Raw genomic sequence first — 16408 nt, 5'->3', positions numbered from 1 at the left:
CAGGGATTTCAACAGTCTCGATTGAAGTCAGCATTTCGCAAATTCTATGGTCGTTATAACGATCTAGTTCGTCAATACAACCTCGCATTGGGTCAAATGCTGTCTGACGTGTTTCATACCGATTGTTAAGCCGTTCTTGGCACACTGATTTTGACTGCGGATAACTCCGTTTACCTGATCAGGATATGGGACTCACGGCGGGTGTGACCGGTCAACAGGGGATGCTTACTTCTCCTAGACACCTGATCCCACCTCTGGTGTGTCCAGGGGTCCGTGTTTGCCCAACTATCTATTTTGTATTGCTTGTAGGAGTTATGAGATTGATCACTGTTCGTTATCTTCACCTTGCATTAAGAAGAATTTGACATATTCAGTCAATGGGGTTATCCTTTTTTACTTTTATCTATCACCTCAACTTCCATTATGCTTTTTAAAATATTTATACATGAAAGGCGAAGATACCATAATATGAACTCTCATAACATCTATATGGAATACAAAACAGAGAGTGAGTTAAACACAGACCCCTGGATATACCAAAGGTAGGATCAGGTACCTAGGAGTGACCATTTTTTTTATTTTACAAGGTGTGACCCCTGTCGGCCGGTCACACCTGACGTTGATGAAATACATATGTGAAACTATTAGGTATTTACTACATTCACAATAATTGTTACCCGTTAATTTATCATAGACAACTAAATATCGCGAAGATGAAATAATTGCATTCAAGGTTTGGTATCCCAGGCCTACAATATATTAAATGTGGTCCATAGTTTTCAAACTATGTCAAATACAAGGCATGGATTGTACTAGTGTCTTCATATCAACATTTATTATTAGTAAGATTTGATCTTTTGAATTAATGCATTTAAGTAGATATTGGTCAAAACTGATTTTGTAGTTCTGTCACGGTTGCAAGAGTTTGTGTATCTAATTATGGGAGTGATATTACACCCTCCTGAACAACAGAAACAACGATGACAGCAACTACTCAAGTACCAACATCAAAAGGCACTGAACCCAACCCTAACCCCACAACAACACCACAAACTACCCAAGTACCAACAACAAAAGGCACTGAATCCAACCCTAACCCCACAACAACACCACAAACTACCCAAGTACCAACAACAAAAGGCACTGAACCCAACCCTAACCCCACAACAACACCACAAACTACCCAAGTACCAACAACAAAAGGCACTGAACCCAATACTAACCCCACAACAACAATAACAACACCAACAACTATTCAAGTAGCAACATCAAAAGTTACAAGTTTAAGAAGTTGTTCATGAACTATCACATGCCTATGTAAGGTGAAGATAACGAACAGTGATCAATCTCATAACTCCTATAAGCAATACAAAATAGATAGTTGGGCAAACACGGACCCCTTGACACACCAGAGAATACATCTACAAGGTGTGATATTCTCTTAATTTATTTCACCCTCCAGAGCATGCGTTACAAACAGCAATAATGATTTTCTTGTTATCATATTAGCTAAAATACAAGGCAAAAGTCCCAAATCAGTTCAGTACAACAATATTATTTGCCATTCAGAATACATTACGTAGAATTAAAAAAAATATGTAAAATCAAAAGCCTGGTTACATCTTATTAATCAATAATGTTGATACAGAAATCCTTTCGTTAAATAACTGTCAAAGGTTTTCATGGTGAAGTCTTTCTGCTCAAAACTCATGAAATGATAATTTTCCCAGCACTTTCTCAATTTTTGTTGCATTGTTGAATGTATGACTTTTGCGAAAATAGGGTCTCCCCCTTTCGGTCTTCAGACGCATGTCGTCGAGTGAGAAAAAGTATAGTGGATAGATCCAGATTCTGTGAGAAAACAGGCAAAGATAAAATGAAATAAAACTCATGCGTGAAATAAAATTGACATTGGGATCAGTATGACTGATGGAAAACAAAGAGCTAGGAGAAACGATTGTAACTCAGTGGGGGATCTAGGATTTCCGAAATGTGAGAGTCAAATATTAGCCAAAGTCATCGGCCATTTTGGGTGCAAAATTTGGATTTTCACTCACAATTCGTGGCGAAAAAGGGGAGGGGGATCCTGGTCCCCTAAATCTGCCATTGGGACTAGCCGCGAAGACGCTACTTTAAAAATAAGTGCTGTATTTATCTGAACACGACACGTGTTAGTTGTTAAAACATCAATTGGAACATGGAAGGGTTTCTGTTGAAATAATTATTTATATATGATTATAATCTTCAATATATGTTCCCTGAGGTTTTGCTTTCTGGACACAAAGTCACTCTGCTAAACAATTTTGCTTCTAGTGCAGAATTTGACAAACATACAATCAATTCAAAGTTGGGAAATATCATTCATATACCTTTGTCAATAGCATAAGAAAAGAATAAGATGATTTAGGGTGAGAGAAAAATCCCATGAAAATGAGCTTCACTATCCCTTTGAATGTCTAGAGTCGTGTTGCAAGATGTCAACGGCCTTCTGTAGTCTCAACGGTCACACCGTCAACATTCTATCACGTTCTGACTAATGGTCATTTTTATCTATGCATGGCTCTGGTTCTTATGGACCCTGGGGATATGGTAGTGTTAAAATCGGGAATGTTTTAAATATACATCTAGTGAAGATATCTTTTTAATGAACTTCTTCAGAATAACAAGGTCACGTTCGTAATATTGATAGTAGATATCCTACATTGTGTGGATTTAAGTTCGGTTAAGGGGGTACTTCTACTCGTCACCTGATCCTACCTCTAATGTGTTCAGGAATCCGTGTTATACTCTTCATATTGTAATCTTTATTAGTTTCGAGATTAATCACTATTCGTTATCTTCACATTTTCATGACCCCATGGGGCTAAGGTATGGTCATACATGTACTATGGTGTCAAAATATTTCGTTAGAAGGTAAACCATCTTTAAAACATTTTCGGAAGAAAAATAGAGTCTATGTGATTGGGGTGAGCATTGTGGTCCATGGCCCTCTTGTTTACAGATAACATTCCAGAAAATTCGATGACTATTAATAGCGATGATTAACGCTTATATGTATGCAAAACCTTGACTCATTTGACGTATACTTTTAAATCGTCTTTGAAGAGCGATATAACCTTATTAGAGGATCTGCGTTGAATATTGATGAGCGGTAAGACATTCTTTTGAACTCATCATTACTTGAAGAATTACTTTAAACAGATCAGAGGAAATGGCAAGTGTTGCAGAACGTTAACTCCTGCCAGAAACAGATTATGTGGAAATACATCAAGCATGTAGAATAAGATGACATTTCGTTGGTTCAAAGTGTAGAAACTCCTCTCAACGTGTTTATCAAAATGTAATGAACCATACCGATAGTATACAATAAATTGTAACCACTCGATCTAAGTAGAAATCTTACTTTACCTCTTTTTTATATACAGTTATCTACATTATCTGTAACATATTAAAGTTCTTTATCAAGTTGCACAAGCTGTTTGATAATGGTTACCGTCAAAATGATACTATTCTACCTCTTTGTATGTGATGTATTTGGCCATTCGTGGCACTTGTAAATGGCTCCTTGGACACAGTTGGACTCGTTCCTAGCACCACGTCTGGTACAATATCCAGTTCGTTGCAAAATACCCTTATACAAGACCATTTAGCGCGTTTTACAATGGTACAAAGAATTCAGAGGATGTCATTGGATGTTATTGAGGTGAAGAGCGACTTTCTGTATTTACAACATCAGCTTGTGGATATAAAGGACGAATTACACAGTCTGAAGACAAAAGACCAGAAGCTGGAGGAAGAGAACGCTGAACTTAAACAACAATTAAAGGCGATCTACACCAGATATCAAACAGACGAATTGACGAGCAAATATTTTGAGAATTTAAAGACAGAAAATTTAGCTCTAAAAATAAAATATGATAACATGGCAATGGAGAACAACGCTTTTCAAAGTCACCCGAATCAGATGAATGAACAAATAAGGGAAATAGACGATTTAAGCACACGTCTTAATATTGTTGAGGGCAGTATGCAGAATTTGTTCCTTTCAGTAAATGCATCGTTTGAGAATAATCGGGAGGATCTGAATGTTTCATGTACACCAAATGTGACTGGATCGTCTGAATGTTTTTCAGGTAAACACATATATACTTCAATTAAACCCTAAAATACAATTTCAACCATAGATGAAAAAGTTAAATTCACTAACATGTCTTATTTGTATATATATAATTATTTGTACTGCATAATCGTCTTGGGTGATTTTAAGGAAGAGTCAATGTATTTCATGATGTCTTCGCTAATGGTTCAATCGACAATGGTTTTAGAGCAATGATCAAGAAAGCTAAAAATATGTCGAGCTAGTGGTGATCATTAAACGGGTTTTAACAAATTCAAAACGTAGAAAACTCTTCAACTGATACCCAAGTGGACCATAGTCAGGGTTGTATTGATCACGAAATTGTAACTTCCACAACGCTTCAAATTAATGTTATTCATTGATTTAGAGAAGTTCATATATGAGTTTTTTACTTATCGGTTGTTTATTTGGTGCTTGTTGGAATTAAAACGTCAAGGATATTTTTAAAACTATCTAAAGCAATTTGCACGTTTGGGCCATCGTATGTTCTTTCAAAGGTATATATCTCTTTACAAAAACAACAAAGAAACCAAACACACTCTTGTCTTATTCCTTATCAACTTTAACGTTATATAATACTCAAAATCAGATTATTCATTGTCATATAATTAGTGAAAGGCTAACGCTATTTGTATTGGGCATTAGTTTTGCTAAGAGAATTCTCCTTTTGTCTCTATATTGTAGAACTGTCAATTTTTTGGGAAGCATATTAATGATTTCTACATTGAAGAAGAATTAAGCTTAAACTTGACCTTTTTGCACTTAAATTTTATTCACAAACATTATATCTGGTGGTTTCAACACAACATAAGCAACATGAATCAATCATTCCATCAAATAAATACACACTGGTGTCTTCCAACAATAAAGATATATTTAAAAAGTTCAGTGATAGACTGATAGTAGATTGAAAAACAATAATTGAAATATTCGGAATAATTCAACATAAGGAATTTCATAGAACATAGTAGGAGTATTGTCATTTGATAAATTTGCACATAAATCAAAGGCTCCAAAATTCACATGGAACTTAAGAAAGAAGAGGTTGTGGATCAAATTTTTAATCTATTGGCCGAAGTGACGGATTTTAATACGAAATTGTGAGTAAACCAATAAAGATAATTTTAAAAAGTCGGCATTCTGTTAACAGAAATATATCAACTAAATTAATGAATTTACAATATTTTAATTAGATCAAAGTCTATACTACTTGTATTATAAATTACAAAGTTGATATGTACGATTGAGGATGTAATTATTGACGATATGTTAGATAAAATCAAAACATTTAAAATCGCGCAAATTTAGAATTTTTTTTTTTATTAAAGAATCCTTCCAGTACAAAATAGTTATTTCAAAAAATTGGAATAGAGATACGAATTTTAAATTGAAAGATTGCTGCACGAAAAATTGCCTTTAATCACATTTTCTACCAAAACATTAACTTCCATTTTTCCTAAAAGGTATATTTTCACATTTAGTTTCAGAAAATGTTAATTAAAGACTTTTTGGCAATGAAATGGTCATTTTCAACCACCACCTTCGTATTTTAGAAAAGGTTATTACACTTAGAAAAGAAAGCCCCCTTTCTCACTTTCATCATTTCCCCTTTCAATACATGCATTCTATATACAGTGCAGTTGCCACCTGTGTTTCAGATCATTGAATTAAAGCAAAAAAATACACAATGATGCAATACGTACATTTTGTAAAATTGCATTATTGATTTAAGCCATACATTACAATTGTCAAATGCAACGTAATTACAGGTTATTGATAATAGATCTAGGTTACCGTAGCAATAATGATCAGTACAATTTAAACTTTTTACGATTTTACGACAATTAACAAACAAAATCTACAACTTGTATAGATACATGTGATTGGAAGCTGCATTACCATCTCATATACACAATGATAAAGCCTTATCTCAAGAGGTAAGTTTTAAGGGGAATAAGAAATCCAAGTCAGTGGTGGTGGGAAGGGGTCGCCATTCCATTCCTGTAAGACTTGAGGATTATTTCATGAACGAAACCACACCTTCATTACCAACATGTAGCAGGACTCCTCATTTATAGAACAGAAAACAAAGTAAAAGTAAATGGATATGATTGGGGAGGAGGGTCACCTATCCATATCTGCCAGGCTTGGAGATTATTTTACAAAAGAAAGTTCATCTCCAAGACACACAGGTATAGGGAACCTTGTTGAATAATATCCCCGATTTAAACCCATGATTCGGGGGTCACCTCTCCGTATTTGCCAGGTTAGAGGATTATTTCATCTGGAAACACCTCCCCACAACAAACAGGTTTGAGGATCCCTCTTTGGTCAAAACTTGCATAATATTGATGAAATGAGTATTATCTTTTTTGTTAGTAAGGGAACACTGTCATTGTGTATCATTATACAATGACTGCTTGAAAATATGGTAATGGCTAGATTCTATGATGTGTAAGTACCGGTACACATACATTGTATATAACTAAAGATCTAAATAAGACATATAAAGGTCCGTGTTTGCCCAACTATCTATTTTGTATTGCTTGTAGGAGTTATGAGATTGATCACTGTTCGTTATCTTCACCTTGCATTCTAAAGTCATTTTTTCACGTCTTCACCTGTCCAAGGTGCAGATTGGGTCACACACAGTGCAGCTACTTGGGAAGTTGTCCCAGGAAATGACAATGTAAAATATCTTTATTGGCGCAGGAGTATAGATATCTGAAGGGAAAAATGAAACAAAGATTCCAGTAAAAAAATATTTAAAAGTTATTCAGTCATTGCAATATTCTCTCCAAACACACAATTATTAAAGATTATCATAGTTGAGTACACATATACATAGCGTATATGACATATACTATTTCACGGGAATATACGGTATTCATTCTGATGTTATGGAGATATAGAGATTGTACAACTTACGGTTTTTATATTGATGTTAAGGAGATATACAGATTGTATAACTTATAGTATTTATACTGATGTTATGGAGATGTACAGATTTTATAACTTACGGTATTTATACTGATGTTAAGGAGATATAGAGATTATATAACTTACGGTATTTATATTGATGTTAAGGAGATATAGATATTGTATAACTTGCAGTATTCATAATGATGTTGGGGAGAAATGGACGTATTCATGACGACTTCAAATTCTTCGAAATGTAATTCTCGAAGTTTCTCAATGAACTATCTCTTGTTTAAAAAATATCTTGCGTAAAGCATCGATAAAAACTTATTAATGTCAACTGTCATGGTTTAGAGAATGTTTGTGTATCTAACTACAGGCAGTGGCGTTACACTCTCCTCAACAACAGAAACAACAACGATAACAACACCAGCAACTACTCAAGTACCAACAACAAAAGGCACTGAACCCAACCTTAACCCAACAACAACACCACAAACTACTCAAGTACCAACAACAAAAGGCACTGAACCCAACCTTAACCCAACAACACCACAAACTACTCAGGTACCAACAACAAAAGGCACTGAACCCAACCTTAACCAAACAACACCACAAACTACTCAGGTACCAACAACAAAAGACACTGGACCCAACCTTAACCTTAACCCAACAACAACACCGGCAGCTACTCAAGTACCAACATCTAAAGGCACTGAACCCAACCTTAACCCAACAACAACATCAAAAACTACTCAAGTACCAACATCAAAAGGTATAAATGTGAGAAGATGTACATGAAATATCGAATGTGTATAAAATGCATATACAAAGCACATTGTGTAATATTTTCTAATTCGTTGTTCCGTGCATCAAAAACAGTAACAATGATTTGTCTGCTAGTGATTGATTCAATATTGTTTAACGTCCCTCTCGAGAATATTTCATTCATATGGAGACGTCACCACTGCCGGTGAAAGGCTGCAAAATTTAGGCCTATGCTCGGCGCTTATGGACATTGAGCAGGGATGGATCTTTATCGTGCCACACCTGCTGTGATACGGGGTCTCGATTTTGTGGTCTTATCGAAAGACCGCCCCATTTAGTCACCTCTTACGATAAGCAAGAGGTACTGAGGACCTATACCAAATCCAGATCCCCACCGGATGTCTGTTACTGTATCAAATACAGGGGCAAATTCCTCAATCAACTCAAAACAACAATATTATGTGGCATTCACAATAATATATTGGCCTTTTTTTAACAAACTGTAATATTATTAAGGGTTAAATGTATGATTTGGATTTCTAGTGTATCAATCTAATATTCAATATTTTTGACAGAAACAAAACTTCGATGTGTCAATAACTATCAAACATTTCCACTTAAAGTATCTTAATTACAGCGCATTTCATTTCACGTGCTGACATTTCTGTAGGTAGTAGAGGCACGGAGTTCCTTATACTGTTCATGCGAAACCTCTTTTCAGTAGGATCCTTAACTATTTATGTAGCATCTGACAGGAAAGTAATGGTGGATATATCAAGCTCCCCCGAATTAGATGCAACGATTAAATCGGCAGTTGACAGGAGATTGAATATTACCCATGATTCAAAATTCACTTTTCCTCCCACTTTGGCTTGTCAGGATGGGACAGTGGAACCCAAGGCTGTGATTGTACAGACATCTGAACTCTCAGTGGTGACAATATTTGATAGTTTTGATAGAGCTACTAACGATGGAACGCTTATTATCCCCACAAACAAACTTTCAAAGAAGTACTTTGTATCCTCCACACAACCTTACTCTTCATCGCCTAGCCTTTACAGTCAGTTTGCTGTAGGCGCCCTATACAACGGAACAGACTTAAACGTTACCTTTAAAATGAAGGACAAGTCTCCGATGTCTCTACTTGGTGATACATACAGAGATGGAGATGTTTTCTCGTTAACTTTGGAGAGATTGGAAACATTTCAGATCGGGCATACCACCGACCTCTCTAGTACAGTAATCACGTTCTCAAAACCTGTAGCAGTGTTTTCTGGAAATCGATGTAATCAATTGAAAAGTAGTTCCTGCAGCCATATCTTAACCCAGTTGCCACCGATATCCGAATTAGATAATCAGTATGTTGTTCCCTCTTTCTACAACAATACAGGAACTTTGATTCAGGTGATTAGTGAAAGTCAGAACACTGTGAACTGTAGTGTCGGGGACCGTGTGTCTACGTGACTCCTGAGTGATACAGAATACAAAAACGTGGAAGTAACTTCAAATGAAATAACGGTGCTACTTTCAGATCGCCCTGTGTTAGTAACTGCTTTTGGAATGGGTACGCCGTACGGTGGAAATGAAATCAATAATAACCACGACTCCTACATGACCGTCATACCTGGTGTACATCAGTACCTCAATTACTACAAAGTGGTGGTGCCTGGCGGATATGACGAAAACTTTCTCTGTGTGATGATTTCATCAGAATTTTTAAAGTCCCTGAGGATAAATGGCTACACCGTTGACCATTATGAAAAAGTATATCAAGGATATGCAGTTGTAGAGAAAAGGTTCCTAGTGTCTACTTTTAAAGTTCAAAACAGAAGTTTCGAATTAACAACGTTAGACAAATCACATTTTGGGCTACTTGTGTACGGCCATCGGCGGGATGACGGTATGGGTTCGCTGGAAACTTTGTCCTCGTCTAAATATTGTAAAAGAATAAAACCTAACGGAATCCATGCATGATAAATGTTTCAAATTATTCATGTAAAGTCAGGCAGACAGTGATTGTAAACTCTCGATGTGAGAATGACACTGTCTTTAATTACAATTTAGTTTCATTAAGCTTTAGTTCTTCGATTAGATCACTCCAGTTTATTCACCTTAGATACAAAAGTACATGTATAGAAGTTTGATTTCGTAAAGCTGTATATCTAACAACTACATCACAGAATCATTAACGGAAAATGATGGTGAACGTATTTACAGTTTTATAGCATCCCATGTACAGTTCAAGGTAAGTGTTAAAACGTTCCCGAATGGGGGCTTATATAGGTACTACCTGTAATTAGGTAGAAAGAAAATAAGAAAGTTTGGAATTAATTACGCTAGGGGAATCACATTTTGGGCTACTTGTTTATGTCCATCGGCGTGCTAATTGGAACGGGTTCGCAGGAAACTTTGTTCTCATCTAAAATTTGTAAAGGAAGAGTATTTTGAACGAAATGGATGGATGATAACTTTTTGAAATTCTCCATATAAGGTGTGTCAGATTCTCATTGACAATAACATAACTCCTGCAAACAAAGGAATATCATTGTCCTTATATATAGTTCAGCTTCATTATGGTTTTGGTCTCTGATAAGTTCACTTCAGTTCATTCACCCACAACATAAATACAACTGTACATGAAGAAGTGGAATGCTGTATAGGTGTATGTATGGAGAATAAGAACATGATACAACCATTAACAGAGACTGGGGATGACAGAAACTATAGGTCAGCCTTTAATGAACGACGTACATCCCAATGTAATAATGATTAAGAAGTTCCCAAATGGAGACTTTTATAGGTAATGATTGTGAAGACGGTTTCGACAGACTTACATAAGTCATATCCATCACGTTTTGAAGTTAGTCATGAATGTTATTTAGGTACTAGTTTGGTACTACTTATCAAGTTCATTTATTCTCTCAAAACCACATTTGATACATGGGGACAATGGATATTCTTTCGTGATAAATACAATTGGTCAAAGGTACAAGAAAATCATGTTTTCACAAGCCAGTGATATGTACTAGCAGGCATGTGTTTGTCTTTAGATGTACTCTCCATTGTACTTGTGTAACTCCAAAGAAGCCACGACAGTAATACCATGAAAAGGTGGAGATGCTGAACAGTAATCTATCTCATAACTCCTTTAAGAAATACAGAATTGAGAGTTGTGTAGGTATATCATATATGTGCATACTGTGTGATGATTTCTTGTTGCGTATGTCAAGATGCATTAAGTACTCTGTTGAGAAAGTACCCTAGGGTTATCCCAAACCCTATTTCATATACAATTTGTTGCGAGACATATAAAACAATTTAGGGTCTAACTCCTATATATACCACATATTAAGATACATTTAAAATTCTGATAGGCAAGTTTGCCAGTGTCATCCCTACCCTCATCATATTTTATTCTTAAAATATATTTGAAATAGAACAAATTGCAATCTTTAGAGCAAATATCTTCGTATTGTATATAACAATGCACTAGTATTTTTTCGTCATTTTCTCACCCTATTTACCCCTCACGAAGTAAAAATAATTTCCAAAAATGTATCACACATCTAAAGGACACCACCAATTATCTCGAACAAAATGATGTTGTTTCTGTATACAATATGAAAGGATTTCCGGGAAACATTTTTTTTAAACAGATATAAACTGGCGTTTTCTTACCTCCAGTTAATTCCCAGAGTAAAAATGGAAATTCTGAAAGCGTATTACAGGATAACACCAATCATCTTTCAAAAGATTTGGCTATTTCGTAAATTGGAAGAGGAAATTTACTAGCAAATGGTTTTTTATAAAACAAATTTCGCTTTTGACTTCATTCGGGCCCCTGAGCGAAAAGGAAGATCCCCGAAACCTTGAGGAATATCTAAAGAACATCACTGATCATCTCCCAAAAGATGATTTAGTTATTGCATAAAATGTAGAAATTCTGGGAAACGATTTAAAATCCATCTTTTTATCCGATTTTAGCCCCAATGGTACTATTTGCACATCTTCAAGGCACCATCTATCATATTTCTAAAGATTAATTGACTATTACTTAAACTAAAAAGTAATTTGAGGAAAGAGAAAGTATATTACACAGGCCAAGGTAAGAGCAATATACCCGAACATTGTTTAGATAGTGCGGGTATAATTTCTAAAGGCATGGGAGGTTTTCTAGACAGTCCGGAAGGGACTTACATAGGTAGTGATCATCAAAACGATCCCGAGGTGCTTACATTGGTACTATTTATGAAAACGATCCCTGAAATGGGCTTACATAGGTAGTAAGTATTAAGACTGTCGCGAGGGGCTTACAAATGTACATAAAGTAATGCATGTAATTAAAAAGACAGTCTGGAAGTTGCTCACATACGTGCCAATAATTGGAGATTTTTACTCCAAAACCAGCGTAAGCACCTTATCGAATTAGTTTGATGGTATCATTTAGTAGATACTACTGTGAGCTATCAGGTATGTGTTTGCTGCAAAAACATAGTTGGTTTCTCGTATATAAGTGATACTTACGAAGACGAAGGGGGTTAGATAGGTGAACTAGCTGTCATAGAACAGTAATACCTACCCACACGCAAGTGTTTACCTTTAAATACACTCCACACTATATGTATTCTTGCAGCATATGCAATGCATCAAGATGTTCTGAGTATTTTGTTGAGCAAGTGCCCTGGGGTCATACTAAATCCTATTTCATAGTTGTTGAAATATATTTAAAACTATCTGGGTGATAAATTGCAAACCAGATACATTTCTGCTTCAAATAATGCATTGAGTATTCTGATGAACAAGTGCCCCAGAGGCTTTCCAATTTCCATCATTTTTGATTGGTCAAATATATTTGAAATGTTTGAGATGTCAACCCTTAAAGCAAATAAATTCTTGTTGTACATGGCATACATGTAACTTGCTCCGAGAATGTCGTCAGCAATCGATAACACGACATTCAGACCTTTAATTTCCTTGTGCAGTTTCCATTTCACTCCAAATATTCAGACCGAATGGAAGATGGTTACCATCTAAATCCTCTAAAATGTGTTATTAATATTGTCAGTAAATTTGAAGCTTCATCACGTTTGACAACATGTCGGTACACCTCTTTCACGTTCAAGTCGCCGTACATCTTGAGGTTATCTAGTTTGGGTAATGTGTTAGGTAACGGAAACATTTCATGCATGAGTGCGGAATTAAGTCTGTGGGTCGATTTAGAGTCTCAATATACCATTTTCTGCACCATTGCCATCTGAGTTACCCACCAGATTAGTTCGATACGGCTTTTAAAATACTGATTGACACATATTTCTTGAGTTCATGTTTCACAACACCTCAGATAACTAAGGAAATTTACCGACAATGTCATATTTGGATCAACCTGCAATGTAGCTTGACATAATTAAATCATCTACACTTGCAACATTAACATTATTCATAAACAACTCGTTGTAAATTGTCACAGGTGAAAACTAATTTACACATGATTGTATTGTAGAAAGCCAAATAGAATACTGTTGATTACCAGGTTTTAAATCGTCTATTGAGACTGACTAAATTTTCCAACACTACTTTTTCAGGTGGTTACGTCCGTTGTATCTACCACATGTTAAACATACGTCAGACATTTGAATTTGCTCTTATAATGTTTGCCATTATACAAATTCACAGTCCTGAACGGTTCACAATCCATACTTAGACAATAGACAATTTATCAATCTGTGCACGATGACTGCTATTCTATGTCTGCGAGTCAGTCTTTGTCTTTGATTACATATTTCTCACTTTCTAAATCTTACTGGGTTCTGTGAGCACAACTATATAGTAGAATTGTAATCTATGTTGGTTTTTACTTCCCCTAGGCGTCGGTACCAGTCGCCGCCATGTAAATATCCACCTGTCGCCTTCATTTCCTAAAATATTCAATATTCCCGTCCGTAATGTTCAACTATAACAATAATCTGAAAGCACTATTAGCCAATGTATAATTCCGCTGCCGCCATGTAAATCTGCTTGGTTACCAAGTCAATCAGAGGCATTTACTTGGAACTGCACTAATACCACATGTAGTATAAGAAAGCCATTTGATAACTGAAATGACGTACGATTGTACAAAACGTTAAAATTTTATTTCAGTAGGAAATTGAAAGGCATCTTCCCTTCTTTGTATGTATCCATACGTCCAAATTTGGTTTGAATAGAATACAATGTTGATATCCACAAAGTAGTTTTAACAGTTAACTTCCATGTGGCCATGAAGAAGAAATGTGCACTGTGAACTCCCTGGTATGGTTTTTATATGATGACACCAAGACTCATCCCTTTCATTGTGGTTACCAAATGGATGTAGCTAAAAAAGAAAACATTGGAGGTCAAATTCTATCAATACTGTAAATTCTTAACACCAGACTGCTAATACACCAACTTCAACTAACTTCACTTTTTGTCTAGCCAGGGATGTTTTAATGCCTTGATCACCAAATTGTTACTTTAAAAAAATTGTTGTGCAAAATGTTATATATGAATTTGATTGTGCATAAGTTACTTTTTAAGATATATATGCCGAAATTCTAATCCGCATTTTTTTAAATCTGCATTTCAATGCCCTATAAACAAATTTTTAACATTATAGAACTCTTTGACAACTATACTTTGAAAGAATAATTAAAATTAAGTTTTGATAAAATAATTCAATTTTTCAGAACTAATCAGAAACAAATTATTGATCTACTCGTAGTAGTACAATAGACACATATATATATACATGTATATAGTGAACAAAATTATCGTTTGCTTTAACTAATTTGCACCCGAACGGCGCACAATAATTCTCGAAATGAGAGAAACTCTTTTCCCTTTGGATTCCGTTTAATGAATTAAATTCACTGTTTGTGTTGGCGATTTTTAAAACCAATGAAATAGACTACACTTTTTATTCAAAATGATGCTTCGATTATAATACATAGAACTTTAGGAGCAAGATTCGCGCAAAGTGATCGACTAAGCGGGAAGATCGAAGATCAATTTGGTTACAGATCTTCTTAGTTTGTAGACTTTATCTTCATAAAAAAATTCGTTCATACTGAAAAACTTACAAATTCATTCAATACTATATCAGCATCCTCTGGCTCGGGTACTACGTCGCCAACATTCTCTCATTCTCCCCTTTCGTCGATCGTTTGACACTATGTACAGCACTGTGTCACCATGTGCGTTGTTGTGCCTGCTTGTCTGTATTATTCTTTTTCTGCCACTCACTTGTGAGAATATCGGATGTAGTCTAATATACATGTATAACTGCCCTTTTACTTCTAACGAATTGCGAGTGTATATGTCTGAGCTGCTTTGAAATAGACTAAATGTGACATCATATAGTGCGCGTATCTTAATCTCAGCGAAATCCGTCGAGGTTGGATATTTGGACTGACGCCTCTTTCGAATTTCAAACCAGTGTCACACAAAGTGATTAAGGAAATGTTGCCTGAACTTCGGACACTTGTTGTATTTCTTACGTTTACATGGTGCAAATTTCACAGTAGATAAAGCTGGCTATTGGTTAAAACACATATTAACGTGCTACCTTGTGTATACAACATATTAACGTGTTCCCTTGTGTATACAAAATAGTATAAACTCATTCCCTTATTTACGAATTAAAAAAGTATGAAGACTCAGGGAAAAATCACCTCGAGAGTACATCCTTAAGAAACCGTACTGCTAAGTTCTGCTAAGTTCTACAGCTAAGCTCTACTATACGACATCCAGCCTTGTGCATGAAACGAAAATGTGTCACTTCACCTACAGCTGGTGAAGTTTAAAAGTTTCAAATCATGCCACTCAGATCACATTCATCTTGTAATCTTTTCAAGACATCGCTGTTAACATTTTCCGTACATTTGCAATGTGTTTTGTTGTTGGAGTACTTTTGAGAAGACCGTTTTCATATCATGACGGTGACTAGCTGCAGAACTGTAGCTCTCTGAAAAAATATTTTGACATAACAGAGAGCTACAGATCCATCCCTTATAAAAACCTTCGATTTACGGCGCACAAAAAGCTGTGCACGGTTGAGGTCTTAAATCGCTGTATTCTTGAGTTGCTGTCTCATAAATTTAATATAAAAAAAACTTAACATATTTTCTTACAATACTTGTGGCCAAACATACCTTCAAATATTCATTAAAGCCCCATACGACCCCAAAACTCCTAGCTTTAAATGATTTCAACTTCTATTTTAAATTGTCCTTGAAATACCGACCTGATTAAAAGTTTAGATACAGTTCTTTGTTGATAGAAAATGATCGGTAATACTTTCTCTCGACGGAACTTATCACTATTTGAAAGATTACTTGAAACGAATGAGATAAAATAGCAAATGTTGAAGAATGTTAACACCAAGAAAAAATGTGCGTAGTTAAAATTTATCAAGCATGTAGAAAAAGATAATGTTCAGCGGGTTGAAAGCATAAAACTCTTTCAATTCTATTTTTATCAAATATAATTAATTAATCATGTCGATAGCATACATTTACAATCGTCGGTAGAAAAAAAATATCATAATTTTACGCCACAATCATTTGG

General features: G+C 35.4%; 1 protein-coding gene across 1 annotated transcript; it reads left to right on the top strand.

The window, feature by feature from the left end:
* The first annotated feature begins 3661 nt into the window (after positions 1-3661).
* On the top strand, positions 3662-9799 carry LOC130049633 (uncharacterized). The gene is made up of 4 exons (XM_056147502.1): positions 3662-4133; positions 7437-7832; positions 8463-9242; positions 9306-9799. Exons 1-4 carry the CDS (start codon positions 3662-3664, stop codon positions 9797-9799), a joined length of 2142 nt encoding a protein of 713 aa, XP_056003477.1.
* The last annotated feature ends 6609 nt before the right edge of the window (positions 9800-16408 follow it).

This window comes from Ostrea edulis, chromosome 8, assembly GCF_947568905.1.
Source record: "Ostrea edulis chromosome 8, xbOstEdul1.1, whole genome shotgun sequence".
Lineage (NCBI taxonomy): Eukaryota > Metazoa > Mollusca > Bivalvia > Ostreida > Ostreidae > Ostrea > Ostrea edulis.
This window is presented reverse-complemented; position numbering and strand designations above follow the sequence as displayed.

Coding starts and splice junctions, on each gene's coding strand:
- LOC130049633 (XM_056147502.1), top strand. CDS start 3,662: ATGGTACAAAGAATTCAGAGGATGTCATTGGATGTTATTGAGGTGAAG. Junction 4,134..7,436: donor ATCGTCTGAATGTTTTTCAG/GTAAACACATAT, acceptor ATCTAACTACAG/GCAGTGGCGTTACACTCTCC. Junction 9,243..9,305: donor GATTCAGGTGATTAGTGAAA/GTCAGAACACTG, acceptor TGAGTGATACAG/AATACAAAAACGTGGAAGTA.